The sequence below is a fragment of the Frankliniella occidentalis genome, unplaced genomic scaffold (assembly GCF_000697945.3).
Source record: "Frankliniella occidentalis isolate FOCC.00 unplaced genomic scaffold, Focc_3.1 Scaffold252, whole genome shotgun sequence".
Classification (NCBI taxonomy): Eukaryota; Metazoa; Arthropoda; class Insecta; order Thysanoptera; family Thripidae; genus Frankliniella; species Frankliniella occidentalis.
Window position 1 is genome coordinate 224,896 of NW_026267378.1, and position 14,502 is coordinate 239,397.

The window sequence follows — 14,502 nt, forward strand, 5'->3', positions numbered from 1 at the left end:
TCAAGGAATCAATAACGGAGCGCTTGGCGCGGCAAAGGGTGGATCTTCACGGGTGGGCGCTTGGCGCTGTACGCTGTGGGTACCAGGCCGGGCAGGGGAAGGAGCCCCTGCGGCCTGCGGGCGTGAGCGTCGGTCCACTAAGAGCACTGTCCACTCGGGCGCCGCGGGCGCTGGCGTATGGGTACAGACGGGCGTATTACATATAGCACGCCACGCAGGCTGAGGTTTGTCCCGGGAGGGGGTACCACACGACGCCTCCGCCAGGGCCCCCGCCACCCCCGCCACCCCCACGGGGGCCGCGCCGGGGGCGGGGTAGGCTGGGGTGGGTAGTATCGAGGCGCCTGCCCCGCTGGGCCACGACAGCTCGCATGGCAGCACATCGCGCCGCGTCGCTTCAACGGCAGCCTCGCCCCGCCTCGCAGCCCCGAGCCGTGAGGGCCCCGCCTCCAGGGTGGTCGCCGACCAGGATGCGCCGCACCCCTCGGGCATGGACGAGGACGACGCGTCCGCGGGCGAGAGGGCGATGGCCTACTCCCGGACGCCCGGCTGGCAGCGCCGCGCCGACACCTGGTAGGCCAGCACCCTGCACTCCTAGCGAGCACCCCGAGGACCGCGTCAGGCTCACACCGGAAGCCCGCGGCCGTGGCTGGGGGGCGTGTATCGTGCGGGTGTTTCCGTGCTCGCTGGGGTACCTCGGGCCTGCCACACTCGTGGGGGCCCCGTTTGGGGAGGGACGCATCCGGCGTGCTTCCGCTCCCTGATTGATCGCCACGACAACGACGGGAACCTTCGCGTCGTGCAGCAGGACGTCGGCCTTCGCGCCGTCCTCGTCGCCGTCGCCCTGCCCGGCAGCCGTGCGTGCACGACTGATACGGGGCCCGGCTATTCCGGCCTGCCCATCCCATCGCAGCCCGCGGCCGCGGCCACGGCTCAGTAGCCCTGAATACACAAAGGGACACCCGGATAGCCCCGCGGCCGTGCATGTTTAGGACTATCGCACACGGCGCCGCTAACGTGGCGGAGGTGCGCGCAGCAGCGGGGAGCCCCGCCGCCGAGCCCGCCACGAGTTTGACGAATAGGGGGCCGCCCGCGAACGGCAGCGCAGGGGCGGCTCCGGCACGGGGGCCTGCGGGGGAGGGGTGGGGGCGGGCGAGCGAGGTCACTGCCCTGCGGAAGCACAACATGGGCGGCGGCGCGCTTCCTCGTGGCGTTATTATTGGAACCAAACGACATGTTCCTTTTACTGTGTGCGGCGGCTGCGGTGCGGTGCAGAAGGCTGTGTGTGTTGCGGAGGGAAGGTGTTCGGCGTGGCCCTGAGCCTCGCCTGAGCCCGCCTTGCCCCGCCACTGAGCCCCCTGACACATGCCTGCCGTGAGATACGCACCGCCGTCACGACGGCCGGGGGTGCGGGGGAGGTTGTCGGGGGTGCGCGCGCGCACGCACGGCAGTGCACAACGGCGCAGGGGCGGCAGGCCGACGCACCACTGACCCGGATATCCCGGAGCGTGACGGCGGCGGCGGCGCTTGCTGCAACCCTCCCGGCAGTGGCGTAGCGGTCAGTGGTTACTGGGGAGTAAAGGAACGCGAGGTATCTCCTTATCCCGCGCCTCCCTTGCTCCCCCGTCGCAAACAAAATTCGCTGGGCCTTTGTACGCCGCTGGCCACGAGAAAGCGTGGGGCAGGGGAGCACAGGGCGATCAGCCCATCGCCGCGGTCGCGGTGCAGAAACCAAAAAACGGAAACAAGTGTGCTCCCATCCTGCCTGAGGTCGCCGCGGGTAAATCTCCCCGCCCCGCCCTTGCATCGCATGTAGTGCGCCAGATAGCCTCGGCAGCCTCGCCGCCGGCTGCTCTCGCCCTTTCCAATTCTTACACTTTCGCCCCAGAGCAGCCCGGCTCCTCTCTCGCTCTCTCTCTCTCCCACCCGCAGTCTCTCCGTCACTCTCGCTCTCGTCTCCAGGGCTATAGGGCTCCAGTGGCCACACGGCACGGCGTGGATGTGGATGGGGCCGGCAGCGCAGAGACCCCCAGAGAGAAGGTCCTGCCCCCGGCCCGGCCCCACAGCGGCCCCCTCTGCCCCTCGGCCCGCCCCCGGCCCGGCGGGGACGGCCTGCAGTTTGCGGGCCCTTGTTTTACGGCTGCGTTTGACGACATGAGGTTCCTACCGAACACAACGTAAGCCCCTCTGGGTTATTGGGCCCCACCCGGCCCCACCCCCTCGCCATGCAGGCCCTCTGGTCAGGCCGCCCCGGGCCGCCCCCAGCCCCGCTCCGCCCGGGGCCCGGCCCACATACGGAGGAGGAGTTTAATGCCGCGCCGTGAGATTGAAAAGCCGCACCCCGAGCCCCGCAAGGCCGCAGGGCCAGGGCCGCAGGCAGCGGAGCGTCGGCCGCAGCGGCGTAGCCGAGGGGCTGGGCGCGAGGGTAGCAGGGGTAGCGAGAGCGGCCTCGACCTCGACGCCACCGCCTCTGCCGCTGAGCTCATGGAGTGTGTTTGTTCTGGAGCGCTCTTTTTCGGTCTAAAAATAATTTTCTCAAGCTTCGCTCCGCCCCTCCGTCTAAATGTGACGAATTATGTGCGGGTGTTAATCAGCCATACCTGGTACATCATAGTGGGCCTCTTTAACTAGAGCGGGGTCGGAGGCTGATTGTGACCTCGTCCACTTTGATATTTGCGCTGCGCGTGCGGCTGCCCTTAACTGTTAAAAATCCTCAAAAACTAAGCTTGCAAAGCATTTTCAAAGCAAATGCTTTGTACATTTAAAGCACCCAAATGCTTTGCAGGTTACAAAGCACCCAAATGCTTTGCAGGTTACAAAGCACCCAAATGCTTTGCAGGTTACAAAGCACCCAAATGCCGCCAGCCCTATCTCTCCCATGGGCTGCCATGATGCTTGTCGTATTTCTTCCTGATTTCTTCCTATCCAGAGGTCGCCCAAATCGTCTACAGGCCGAACCCGCGCTTGCACTCGCGCACTAGGACAGTTAATAACTCACAACCAGGGCATCGTATCAACTGCTTAGGAAGACCATGGAATATATCCTCTGACCTCATACCTCATTTACCGTAAAAACAAAGTTCTAGCTAAAACTTTGTTATGGGTGTTTAGCTTTTCTGCTTTACCTAGCCCCCTTCCCTTTTTCTCTTTGGCTTATCACGGCATGCTCCAGACACTGACGAGTGCCCAGGCACCTTCTTGAAGGTCGCAGCACGACCGCGACCCGCTACCATGGACGACCATGGATGGTCCGGGGGCGGACGGGGCGGGACGAGGCGGGCGTGTTCCCCGACTGTGGCGAGAAGGAGAGGTGGCAGGGTAGGGCGCTATCGCGAATCGCACGCCAACGCCATGTCCCTCTGGGAAGTTACGTGGGAGAGGGAGGGGGCGCTGCTCAACCCAGAACTAACCTGCCTGCCTGCCAACAGCTCTGAAAGACGAAACGTACTTGAAGTTGCGGGAGTGTGGGGGTGTGCGGGCCAGCTGGGCTGGGCAGGGCAGGAGGGCACCATAACTGCAAGCCTGTTATGAGGAGGTTGGCGTGCGGGGGTTGGGGTGGGTGGAGGGGGTGGGAGTAGAGGGAGCGTGAGGGGCGTACCTCCATCGGAAGTGAAACGGATGCTAACGGCGAGGGGAGCAGGAGGGGGTGGAGGAAGCGTGAGCCGAGCGGGGCAGGGCGGGGCGGGGCAGGGTGGGGGTCAAGGTGATATCCTTGCATCACCTCCAGACTTCCTCACCCCAGGGGAGCAATTTTCGCAAAGGTAAGGCGGTGATGGGATCGAAAATTCGATGTATCGGTTGACTTTTTCAATTATATGTTTGTCGTTATTTCCCTCCGTGCTGCGACGGTTTGTGGCGAGCTGCAGATGCAACCCTCTCTTCTACCCCTTCCATTCTCCCTCTATCTCTCTCTCTCTCTCTCTCTCTCTCTCTCTCTCTCTCTCTCTCTCTCTCCCCGGACGCTCTGGCGTAGCGATAGCGCCCCACAAATTCGGTGCAGAAACCAGGGCGGGATGGCCAGCCGGCGCGCCACGCTCCTCCACGCCTTGTTATCTGAGCAGGTGATGGCGCCTCTAACTGTTAACGCAGCGCAGCCCCGCGCCGCAGGAGGCAGGGGAGGGGAACTCTGAGTTATGATAAAGCACCGCGGGAGTTATTGCCTCTCCCCTACCAAATCTATGCTCCTTAGTCTCCCCAGAAAATATTATAAGGGAGGGTAAAAAAGTATAAAACAATAATAGTCTGCTGAGTTCAAACTATTCTAAAAAAATACTGTACTATGTCATCGAACTCGTCTAGAAATACATTGCATTCTACTAGTACCCATATTGGTTTAAAAATAATAGGTGTTGCTTGTTTGTGACTGGTAAGAGGAAAGCTGCCTAGGCAGCTCTGCTACCTTTCTAGGGCTCTACGAGTTGGCGGTGCACTGAAAAACCAAGTGTGCAACTGCAAGTTGAATACTTGCTGGTATGAGGAAGTTGCCCAATAAGAGGAACAAAAAGAAGGTAGCACTGAGGAGGTGGCGTGGCGTAGCGCCGTCCCTAAACAAAGCAGAACGCCGGTGACGCCGGCGACCATACTGTGTCTTATCGCAAGTGAATGTGTGATCATAAATCAAGTTTTGTAGAATTTGTAAAGAAAAATTGGGTCCATATTAGACCGGCGTAGCAACATGGTGTCGAAAAGTGCTTCTGCAAAGTTTGGCTTCGGAAAAGTAAGTTTATACAATTTTCTAAACCGTCCCGGTGTCGTTGTTTAGGTTAGTGTACGGACATATTACATTGGTACAATTTTAACTCAATGATAATGACTCAACTGTGGTAATAAACTTTGGTATAGTTGGTACCAATGTGCTAGATCCATAGGCCCGTTCTAAACTGATTGAAATCTAACGACACGCATCCTAACCTCTGCTAGACTGTCGCTCATCTTCTGCCTTGTTTAGGGACGGCACTACGCCACGCCACCTCCCCAGTGCTACCTTCTTCTTGTTCCTCTTATATCGGGCAACTTCTTATTCATTCAACGTCGTCGCACTCGCAAATGCTCAACTCGGTAGCTGTACACTTGTAAGTGTCCAACCTCTCTGTTATACACTTCCCATACAGAGGGCGTCCAATCCCAATTGAAGGAAGTGTCCAACAGAGGAGTCGCACGCTTACAGGCGCGCAGCTACTGACTTGAACACTTGCGAGTCCACAACTATGGAGTTGAACCATTCCAAGTATCCGTGTTGCAGTTGCACACTTACAAGTGGAAAGCAGCTGCACACTTGGTTCGGTTACCAGTGTGCTGTTGCCTGCATGGCGGCGGTGATGACGGGGGCGGCGCGGCCGGAAGGAGCTTTCAGTGTCCGTGCGCCCCGCCTCGAGCAGGTAAGTGGGGGGGGGGGAAGGGGGCAGCGCGGCGGGCGGGAGCGGCGGCGGGCAAGCAAAGGCGTCGCGGCGGCGATCGGCCGGGGCCTGGCGCCCCCGCACGCCCCCCGCACGCCCCCCGGCGCCCCCGCCCTGCAGGAGCCGGCTGCATGCCGCGGCCGCGCGTTAGTTATGGCTGATGAGGCGCGGCGCTCTGACGGCGCCCCTGGGGAGGGCGACCAGGGCGACCAGGGCGCCGACGTCGTCGCTGAGGCGGCGCCGCGCCGTGCGAGCTGCAGCGCATCGGGTGAGTGCGGGTGTGGTGCGAGCGACGGCATGCAGGTTTATACTGTCGCCGATTGTCATATGCTGGATACGTTCTAGTTGGTTTTCGGGGCCCCGGTTGGCTGATTTCCACCCAAACACGTATCCAAGAAATGAGAATCGGTGCAAGTATAAACCCTGCACCAGCCCCTAGGCAGGGCTGTCAGCGGTCAGCAATGGTCACGGCGGTGACATGCTGGGACCCGGGATGGCCAGCCGGAGTATGAGCAAAACTGATTGAGTGGGTGCGTCAAGGCCAAAGGTTTTTGTGGACCCCGAATGACTCCCTGTTGTGTTTTGTCGCGACCCGCGCGCACCGTGCCCGCCGTGCGTGCAGGTCGTCCTGGCGAAGGCCAAGGAGGTCGTAACCCTCGCGCGCCTCGCCAGGCATGCATCACCTCGAGGTCACGTGTGTGTGTGTGCATGTATGGGTGTGTGTGTGTGTGTGTGTGTGTGTGTGTGTGTGTGTGTGTGTGTGTGTGTGTGTGTGTGTGTGTGTGTCACGATCGAAGCGCAACACAATGGTGACGGCGCGGGGGTGACGAGGCAATGAGGGTTGTGGTGGTTGTGGTAGATAGAGGTGGGCGCGGACTGCTTCACCGCCGCCGCAGTGTGGTGGTGCTAGTGATGTTTCTCACGTAGTTGATCCATGTCAACACGTTGCTGTTCGGCGACTTTGCTCGATCCACTTTGTAAGAGAGCGCGGTGAACCAGGTCAAGGCAAAACTCGGCCAATGGCAAAGTAATGATGGTAAAAGCGAAAAGAGGGGGATACATTTTTGGTAGAGACCATGCTGCAGTAGTCGTGTGCTGGCGTGGGGCCATCTTGGCTCTGCTACGTCGCCGGCGTCGCCGTGGTGTATCGCGTGCGCCCGCAGGCGTCGCAGACCGAGTCGCAGACCCCCCGTAGTGAAAGTACTGGTACTCTTGCTTCCGCGCGGCGGCGGCGCGTCGCGGGTGTCCTCGAAGTGAAAGTACAGGTTCTTGATGACGGCCTCGCTAAGGACGGCGGTGCTGCAGCAGGGCAGGGCCCTGCACGCCTCTCCCCGCCCCTCCTCGATGTAGGGGCGCTCCGCGCGCTGATTGACAGCTGTCGATACTCGCTCTCCTCGACCCGAGCCGAGAGGCACTTCAACTAGGCTCGTCCTTCTGGAAGGTCCCCACGCCTGCAGAGATGCATGTAACGAGTTGAATGTGCAGACCAGCGCCCCCACGTCACTGCCCCCCTGGCCTAGTAGCTAGGGCCGTCCACGCTCACTGTCCCAAAGGCTACGTGCTGTTGCCAGTGCGGGACAAGTTCACAGTCCTTCCGACTAAGTAGCTAGTGCCGGCCACGCTCACTGCCCCACTCACAGGCTACGTACTTAGCCAGTGCGGGCTACGCTCATTGTCCCTCTGGCTAAGTAGCTGGCGCCGGCGAGCGGCGCAAAGCCCCTCGACTCGCAGGGAGGCGCAGGCGCCGCCAGCAGCCCCGCACGACCCGTCCGACCTGTCGAGGACTGGACCGGACGTCCGGTGAAATATTAATCAGCTGGCCTCCGCAGCCGCCACCGCCCCCACCTCGCCCCCACTGGACAGGCTTGAAATCCGAAATTTCGAGGAGCAGCGAGCAGAGGCGTTGCGGAGCGGTGAGGTGAGAGTCGAAGGGGCGTTTGGTTGGTCGGCCCCTGCCGGGGGCCCCGGCGGCCCGCGTGACGACCGGGTTGCCTAACTGCTCGGGGCGTGGGACCTGGCAGTTGCTGCACCGCGGGGGGCGGAGGGCCGGGGGTGAAGGGCCGGGGCCCGCTCCGCCTCCTTTTTACTGCCGCTGCTACCGCTGCTGCCGCGCCGAGCCCTGCCCGGCAGGCCTGGGCTGCAAATGGGAACCCATTTAGTTACTCTATGACTTGTTAACACACCATGACACCGCGGGGCGCAGCGCGGGGGGCGGCCGCCCTCCTCCCTCCTGGCGTGCAGTGTAGAGGCGCAAGGGGTGGGGGGAAGGGGGGCGACCTGCGAGGGCGGCGGCAGTTTTAAAAAGCCTATTTCAATTCCCATGGAAAAGGAGTCGTCCCCTTTGCGCCGCGGGGGATGGAGGGGCGCGCCACGCTCCTCGCCTCGCTTCTCGCCGACATTAGGCGCCGGGGGCCCGGAGAGCCCTGGTGTGGGCGCCCTGCTCCTGCCCCCGGCACCCTCTCCCCACCCCCGCACAGCGCCATAACCTGCGAGCGCACATCCTGGCAACCCTTTCACCAGACTTAAATATAATACAAATCTGCCACAATTATAAATCAGGCGCAGGAAATTATGCCTCATAATTACTGCTTTTCGGTGTTTGCAAGCGGTGGCGGCGCTACAGCGGGCGCTAGGGGGGCCTCCGCCACGCCGCGCCATGCCGCGCGCTGAGGGGACATGTTTTATTGCCAAGTCCAGGAAGGAAGGGGTGGCAAGGGAAGGGCCTGGAGAGACGTTGGGGCCGGGTGGGGAGAGACGGGGGAGGGGGAGCTAGATTAGCGCCTTTACTGCAACACACCGGGCCTGCTAGGCCTCCACGTGGCCTCAGTGGCGTCCTCCACGGTGTCCTCCACGGTACGGCCTCTCTCACACGCGTTCCGCATCAGAAGCCGAGGGCGCGGTGTTCCTCCATTGTGTTCTGTGGAGTCAAAGGGTTAAAGGAAGGGGACGGGAGTGGGGGAGGTGGCCATGAGGAGTTGCGAGGTGTGCAGCTGCACCACATGACAGCTGCGGCGGGGCGGCGATCGTGGGGTGGGACCCCGTGAGCGGACCTGAGCGTGGCCTGCTAATCGCTTTCCTTCCCGCCATAACGTTCCTACTCCAGCTGACTCACGCTAGCCGCCACCATGCATTGCACTTGCAACCAGGGGTAATTGGAACTCCTTCCTGCTCGCGACAGCAAACTGGTAGCGGAGCATGGATTGTTGTTTCACTTCTATCAAAATGTTATCGTGTGATTCAGTCTCATTCGGTCAGCTTTGCCCTGCTCGGGCTATGCTCAGAGTGCAGCAGCCCCTGAACGGCCCCGCGCCCGCTGCACGCCAATCTGGCCGTCTCGCACGCAACGCGGAGGTCCCTCCCTCCGTCGGGGAGGGACCGGCTGACTTTATTATTTAGTTGATGCGCCCCGGGCCGAGCGGGGCCGAGGGCTAGGCGCGGGGTGACCTGGCCGTGCCAGACGGCGCGTCAACACGCGTGCGGGCGAGACGGGGCTGGGAGGGCGGCAGGTTCAAACCGCACGCGCCAGCACGCGCCCGGGCGACAACTTTTTATTTAATTTCTGGTCGCAGCGGGGGAAAAAGTTGGACCAGCTGGTCGGCGGGTGGTGGTGGCGCGGGGGTGCGGCCTGCGGTGGCGGGGCGAGGCGGGGCGGGCATCCCTCTGGCTGGGCAGGGTTGGGTCGGACCCGAGGTGGGGTCGAGGGTGAGGTCCCCTGTCGCCTGCCAGTCATACTCGGGCGGGGCGGGCCGAGCCGAGCCGGCAGGGACCGAGCCCAGCCGCGCCACGCCCGCGTGTATCGCAACAGGTTGCCGTAGGCCCACCGAGGGCCGCCCCGGCCCGGCCGCCCCCCAGCCCGACCCGCCTGCGCGCCCGCCGGCAAAACGGCCCCCAGAGCGGGCGCCGCGCCACGCCGCCACACGACCGTGGGAAAATTGAAATAAAAAGGAGGAGAGAGGGAGCCACTTGACTGTGTTGTCTCCGCAGGCCCGGCGCTGCGCGCGCTGCGCGGCCGGCGGCCTTGACGATGGACAGCGTGCTGACGGCGCCCCTCGGACTTCGCCTGCACCGCAACACGCTGACGTACGTGCACCAGTGCTTCCTCCGCGTGGTGGTGCTGCTGCTGAGAGGCTCACAATGTTCTGTCCGTTACAGGCGGCAGGACGCCGTGGTGGTGCCGACACGCCTCGGCCTGGTGCGGCTGCGTCGCGGCGGCTCGGAGCACCTGCCGGGCATGAGCTCGGCAGTGGCCGGGGTGTCGTCGGTGCGCCTGCTCGCCCCACCCGAGGTGAGCGTCCGGCCAGCCGTCCTGGAGGACCGTCGCCAGCTCGGCGCCGCCCCGCCGGGGCCCGGCCGCGCCTGCTGCCCGCGCGCCCCTGACCGCACCTGCGCCACGTGAGTACTCAACCTGCCTGTGCTTGATGTGGAAGGGTCGTGGCGCTGACCGTTACCCTCCTGTCTTGCAGATCGTCGAGCTCGGGTTCCGGAGCGTCGGCGGCCTCGGGTGGGGGCCACGCCGGGTCGAGGACGTCGTTAAGGTGAGAAGCGGGTAGAGGCCCATGGGGAGGGCATCCCCCGCTCCCGTTTCAAGCGTCGTCCTTCAGATCCTCTTTCTCGTCCCCGAGCAGTCCCACCCGATAGTCTTGGGGGCTGGAAACAGCCATCCTATCCGACCGGCCTACACGCTCCCGGGCTGCACTTGACCTCCGCTTCGCCCGTCGCGCGCCTTAATACTCGCCAGCCACGTCCAGCAGTGTGACCGGAATGGGCCCCTTTCGTATCTTTCCTCCGTGCCAACTTCGTCAGCACCAGGAGGGGCACGCTGACGATCACTCCGACCTCTAAAAGATTGACTGAAAAAAGTTGCAGAGGCGAACGAAAAATCGTCTTTGGCGATTTATGTCCCCAGAAGGAAGCCTGGCGAGCCGTGCTCCCCCGACCCTCTTTACTGACCGCAGTTATGAGTCCCGGCCCGGGGAGGGGACGGCGAACAAAGACAAAGACCACCGCGCCGCCGGTGACTTATGATGTTGTTTTCCGCAGCGCCGCTTCCAGGGCGCCATCGCGGGCCGCCGCCGGGGCCAGAGGGGTCACGGCCTCGTCGTCGGCACCGCGACGCGCGTCCAGGTCCGCGCCCTCGGGGACGGGCGAGGCCGGCGCGCGGTGCCAGAGCAGCACCGGCAGCGTGGGCTCGGCGGCGTGGAACAGGTGAGCGGCAGAGCGCAGAGCGCCCGGCGGCAGGCCGGCCCGTCGCGCAGCTCTGTGCGGCGGCCGGCCTACGCTCGGCTCGCAGGCGGCGGCTGCTGCTGCGCTCGGCTACGCTCACCGCCGTTGTATGATGCCTCCGTGCTGTCCGCAGGGAGCTCGGCGCCAGGCTGCTACCGCTGCTGTCCGTGCTGATGGCGCCCCGGGACGGCGACGTGCACGCCGCGGGGGAGGCGGGTGAGTGACGACCCTCCCATAGCCGGGCCGACGGCGGCCGACGGTCCAAATAATCTCCCGGCGGTAATTCAGGGCCCGGAATCAGGCGGTGGTGTGTCGCGAGGTGTCGCGGCGTGACGGGGGCCGAGGCCGTGCGCGCCCCGGACCGGCACGCCCCGTGCCACGCCTCGAGCGGCATCCAACCAAATTTATCGTCGCAACAGCAAATGACTGCGAGGCGGAGGGGCGGTGTGGCGGGCGGGGTGGGGGCAGGGGGAGGCCAAGCCTCGCCCATAATTTACCGGCCCCGGCGTGGCGCAGCGCGGCGTGGCCTGGCCGTTATTTGTCGCCGTGCTGCTAAGAGTGACCCTGCGCGCCCCCAGGTGAGGAGGAGGAGGAGGGGCAGGCTGCCGTGCGGTCCGTGCGGCTCCAGAGCAGCCAGGGCCGGCCGCGCCTCACCGTCACGTCCATCACCGTGCCGGACATGGCCTCGGCCCGCGTCGCCCTCCACCAGCGGCAGCGGCAGCAGCGCGCCCGCCGGACCACGCGCCACGCGGTGAGTGCGGAGGCTGCGAACGAAGCGTCACTTTGGGATGCGATGTAGTTTTGGGATCCTGAAGATGTCAACTCACATGGCTGTATTCATTTCGTTGGGTTACGGCCGTTTGCTGAATAAGAGTTTACAAAATTCATGTTTTAAGATTATGAATAACAATTATAGACGTCTATGTTTCCGTGGGCGCAGTGCTATTTGTTGAAATGTTATTTCGCGCCCCCTCCCGCGGGCTGGCACCGCTACCCGGGGCAGCTCGGCTGAGGTAGGGGCGCCTTCGCCACCTCGGCTTCATTATGCATGCGCGCCCCAAACTTCACCCTCCGCCAGGACGAGCGCGGGGCGGCGCGGCCGGAGGTCAGGTGGCGTCGGGCACTCCCCGCACAGGCCTGTTGTTTGCCTACCCGGACTGGCAATTCCCTCTGCCGGGTGGGTTGCCTACCCGGCAGACGGTCTGTCATCGCTATCGTTTTGCCGATTGCAGAGCCAGTACTGTCGCTCGAGGACTCCGGCGGCGATTGCTGCTGCTGCCGCCGCGGCCGCCGCCGCGTCCACCGCGAGGTTCACCAACACGACGACGCAGACGACGAGCAGCAGGAGCGGCAGCAGGAGCAGCAGCCTGAGCAGCAGCAACAGCAGCAGCGGTGGCAGCGGCTCCCAAGGCCACGGCCGCCGCGCCGGGGCCGGGCCGGGGCCGCGGGGCCGCGAGGCATCCTGCGCGCCGCCCTGTGCGCGCCGCGCCCCGCACCGAGCCACCGGAAGCGGAAGGCGCGCCAGTGACTCCGCCACCGGAAGCCACCCCGCGACAACTCGCAGGCCGTGCGGCGAGCCGTGCTGTGCCGAGTGCTGCGCGCCGGCCTCCGGGGCCCCCGAGCAGGCCGACGGGGAGGAGCGGGGCAGCCCGCACGACGCCACGCAGCCGGGCCGCGAGCAGCCGGATCTGGGGTACGCAGTAAATGGAACGCGACAAAGTCAAAACTGTCGTGAGCAAAACGGGCGGCAGGGTGTGCGAAAACTTGGAGAGTGTCGTAGGGCGCTGGCGCAGCTCGCCGCAACGACCGATGCGCTAAGTCCTCCTGGAGACTGGATGGTGGTCTCGGCACCAAGGAACGGTACCCCCACGATGACTGGCGTCCATTGATGGGTTCCCACACCGCAGGAGGGAGGTGGTGGCGGGGCGAGGAGGAGCGGCCGCTGCGTCTCGCACGTGGAGAATGACTTTAGTTCCTCTCCATTCGGACTTCCTCTCTGCGCGCCAAAACCCATCAGCGTCACGTGTCCGGCCGCACCCCTTCCCCCGTCCTCCTCCAGCCCCCTCTCTTTCGGGCCGGCCCTTCCCTTCATTTTCAACCCTTGGCGTTCCGCGGCCAGCCCCAGCCCGGCGGCTCCCCTCCCACAGCATTCCACGCTCCACACTGCGGACCGCGCGGGCCGGGCGTGCCTCGCACGCCGCGCCACGCCGCGCCACCCCTTTCCCCCGCCGCCCCCGACGGCGGAAAAGCGAACGCACCGCGCGGAGCTCCGCCCTGCTCCGCCAGCGTCACGAGCGGCGCTAATCAGGAAACGGGCGGCAGTTTGGGAAATGGGGCGGCGTCTTTATTGTGTCCGCCTGGTGCGCTCGCGCCGCGCTCGCTCTTTATGCGGCGGGTCCCCGCTGACGAGGCGCCCGTGTTGTCGTCGCGCAGGTTCTGGGGGTGGGGCGGCGATGGCCCGCCCCGGCTGCAGCACCCGCCCGGCCAGGACGACGTCGTCGACGACGACCTGCTGGTGGACCTGAGCGCGCTCTGCCTGGGCGCGGCCGCCCCCGGCACGCCAACACTCGCCGTCGCCCTCCAGGCGCCTCCACCGCCGACGCCCCCGGCGCCCTCTGTGCCGGAGCGTTGGAAGGTGAAAACCAAGGTACTGTGCTGAGCTTCTGCCGCTCGTCGGCAAAAAACAAAAACAAACAAACAAAAAATCGGTAAAATTGAATGATTTTCCCCAGCCAAATTTCAAAAATGTTTGTCTTCTTGTTTTTGTCTTTGAAAAATTGTGACTGTTCGCTCTAAATCAGCCCTTTGGCTTGGTTAAAGGGGAAGCCTCGCTCGGCCCAGCAGCGGGCCCGCGACCAGCAGGACCAGTGGGTGCACTCGGTGCATGCGCAGTGGCAGCTGGGCCCCGTGGACGCCCTGGGGCTGGCCGCCCCCGGGAGGCCGCAGACGGGGCTGGGCCGCAGGGGTGGGCCCACACCTAAGCCCGCGGGTCCGCCGTGGTGGGCACGCCCCACCAATCGCGCCCGCCTAGCCGCCAAATAATAAAGCTTTAGAACTGAAGTGTCTATTGAAGTGTCTGTCGCCTTGTCCCTCGCACACGACAAAATACGACGTCTATTCGACTTTACACGACAACGAGGCGGCAACGCACCACCACACAGCTCTGGATTCACTCGTGGTCTTCTGTCGGGGACCAAGCCCGGCGCAGCGGACCAGAACGGCGAGGGGAGGGGTGGGTAGAGAAATTGCTCCAAATTTCCCTGAGAGACAAAGGCAAAGGCCCCTCTCTCCCCTGCAGCAGGTACGGCAACTACTGGTCCGCCCCGCGCGCGCCGAGACAAGGAGCGTCCGATGAGACTTGTTTAAATGCAAATGAGATCGACCGGCGAGTGCGTGCCTTTACCGTAGCCCCTGTGTGGGAGTGTGTGAGTGCAAGGGGTGGGTGGACGTGAACGGACAGTGTAAGTGTGTGTGTGTGTGTGTGTGTGCGTGTGCGTGCTCGTAAGTGTGTTTGTTCGAAGGGTTAGCTGCGTGCGCGCGCGCGTGCGTGCGTATGTGTGTGCCTGTGCGTCGCGTGCTGGTCACTGCACTACAAATCACGTCTGCCACCCTTTTCGGCCTCCTCCCCCTCCCCTCCTTCCCGCTCATTTGCTTCTTCAGTATAAGGGTTGAGGGCGGAGAGGAGAGAGAGAGAGAGAGAGAGAGCGAAGAGAAGCGGGCGCACAGGGGGAGGGTGAGGGGTGCAGGGAAGGGGTCGGCGAGGCGTTTGCTCGCTTGGAACAGAGATATGTCTTCCCTGCCGCGCCCCGCCGCGCCCCGCCGAGGCCAGGATCGTATGACTGGAGAGGATCCGCCCCACACGGCCATGGCGGCCCCCACACGCCCC

The 14,502-nt window shown here is 63.9% G+C and overlaps 1 protein-coding gene across 3 annotated transcripts; it reads left to right on the forward strand.

The window, feature by feature from the left end:
- The first annotated feature begins 329 nt into the window (after positions 1–329).
- LOC113207443 (mucin-5AC-like) lies at positions 330–13,683 on the forward strand. 3 transcript variants are annotated; one of them, XM_052273189.1, is made up of 11 exons: positions 330–570; positions 5,289–5,375; positions 9,378–9,473; positions 9,546–9,785; positions 9,857–9,928; positions 10,434–10,598; positions 10,750–10,834; positions 11,200–11,367; positions 11,849–12,309; positions 13,050–13,263; positions 13,437–13,683. In XM_052273189.1, exons 3-11 carry the CDS (start codon positions 9,418–9,420, stop codon positions 13,656–13,658), a joined length of 1,683 nt encoding a protein of 560 aa, XP_052129149.1. In that variant the 5' UTR covers positions 330–570; positions 5,289–5,375; positions 9,378–9,417; the 3' UTR covers positions 13,659–13,683. The 3 variants fall into 3 exon arrangements, with proteins under 3 accessions (XP_052129149.1, XP_052129147.1, XP_052129148.1); XM_052273187.1 differs by lacking the exon at positions 5,289–5,375; XM_052273188.1 differs by lacking the exons at positions 330–570; positions 5,289–5,375 and adding an exon at positions 5,561–5,661.
- Positions 13,684–14,502: the final 819 nt, after the last annotated feature.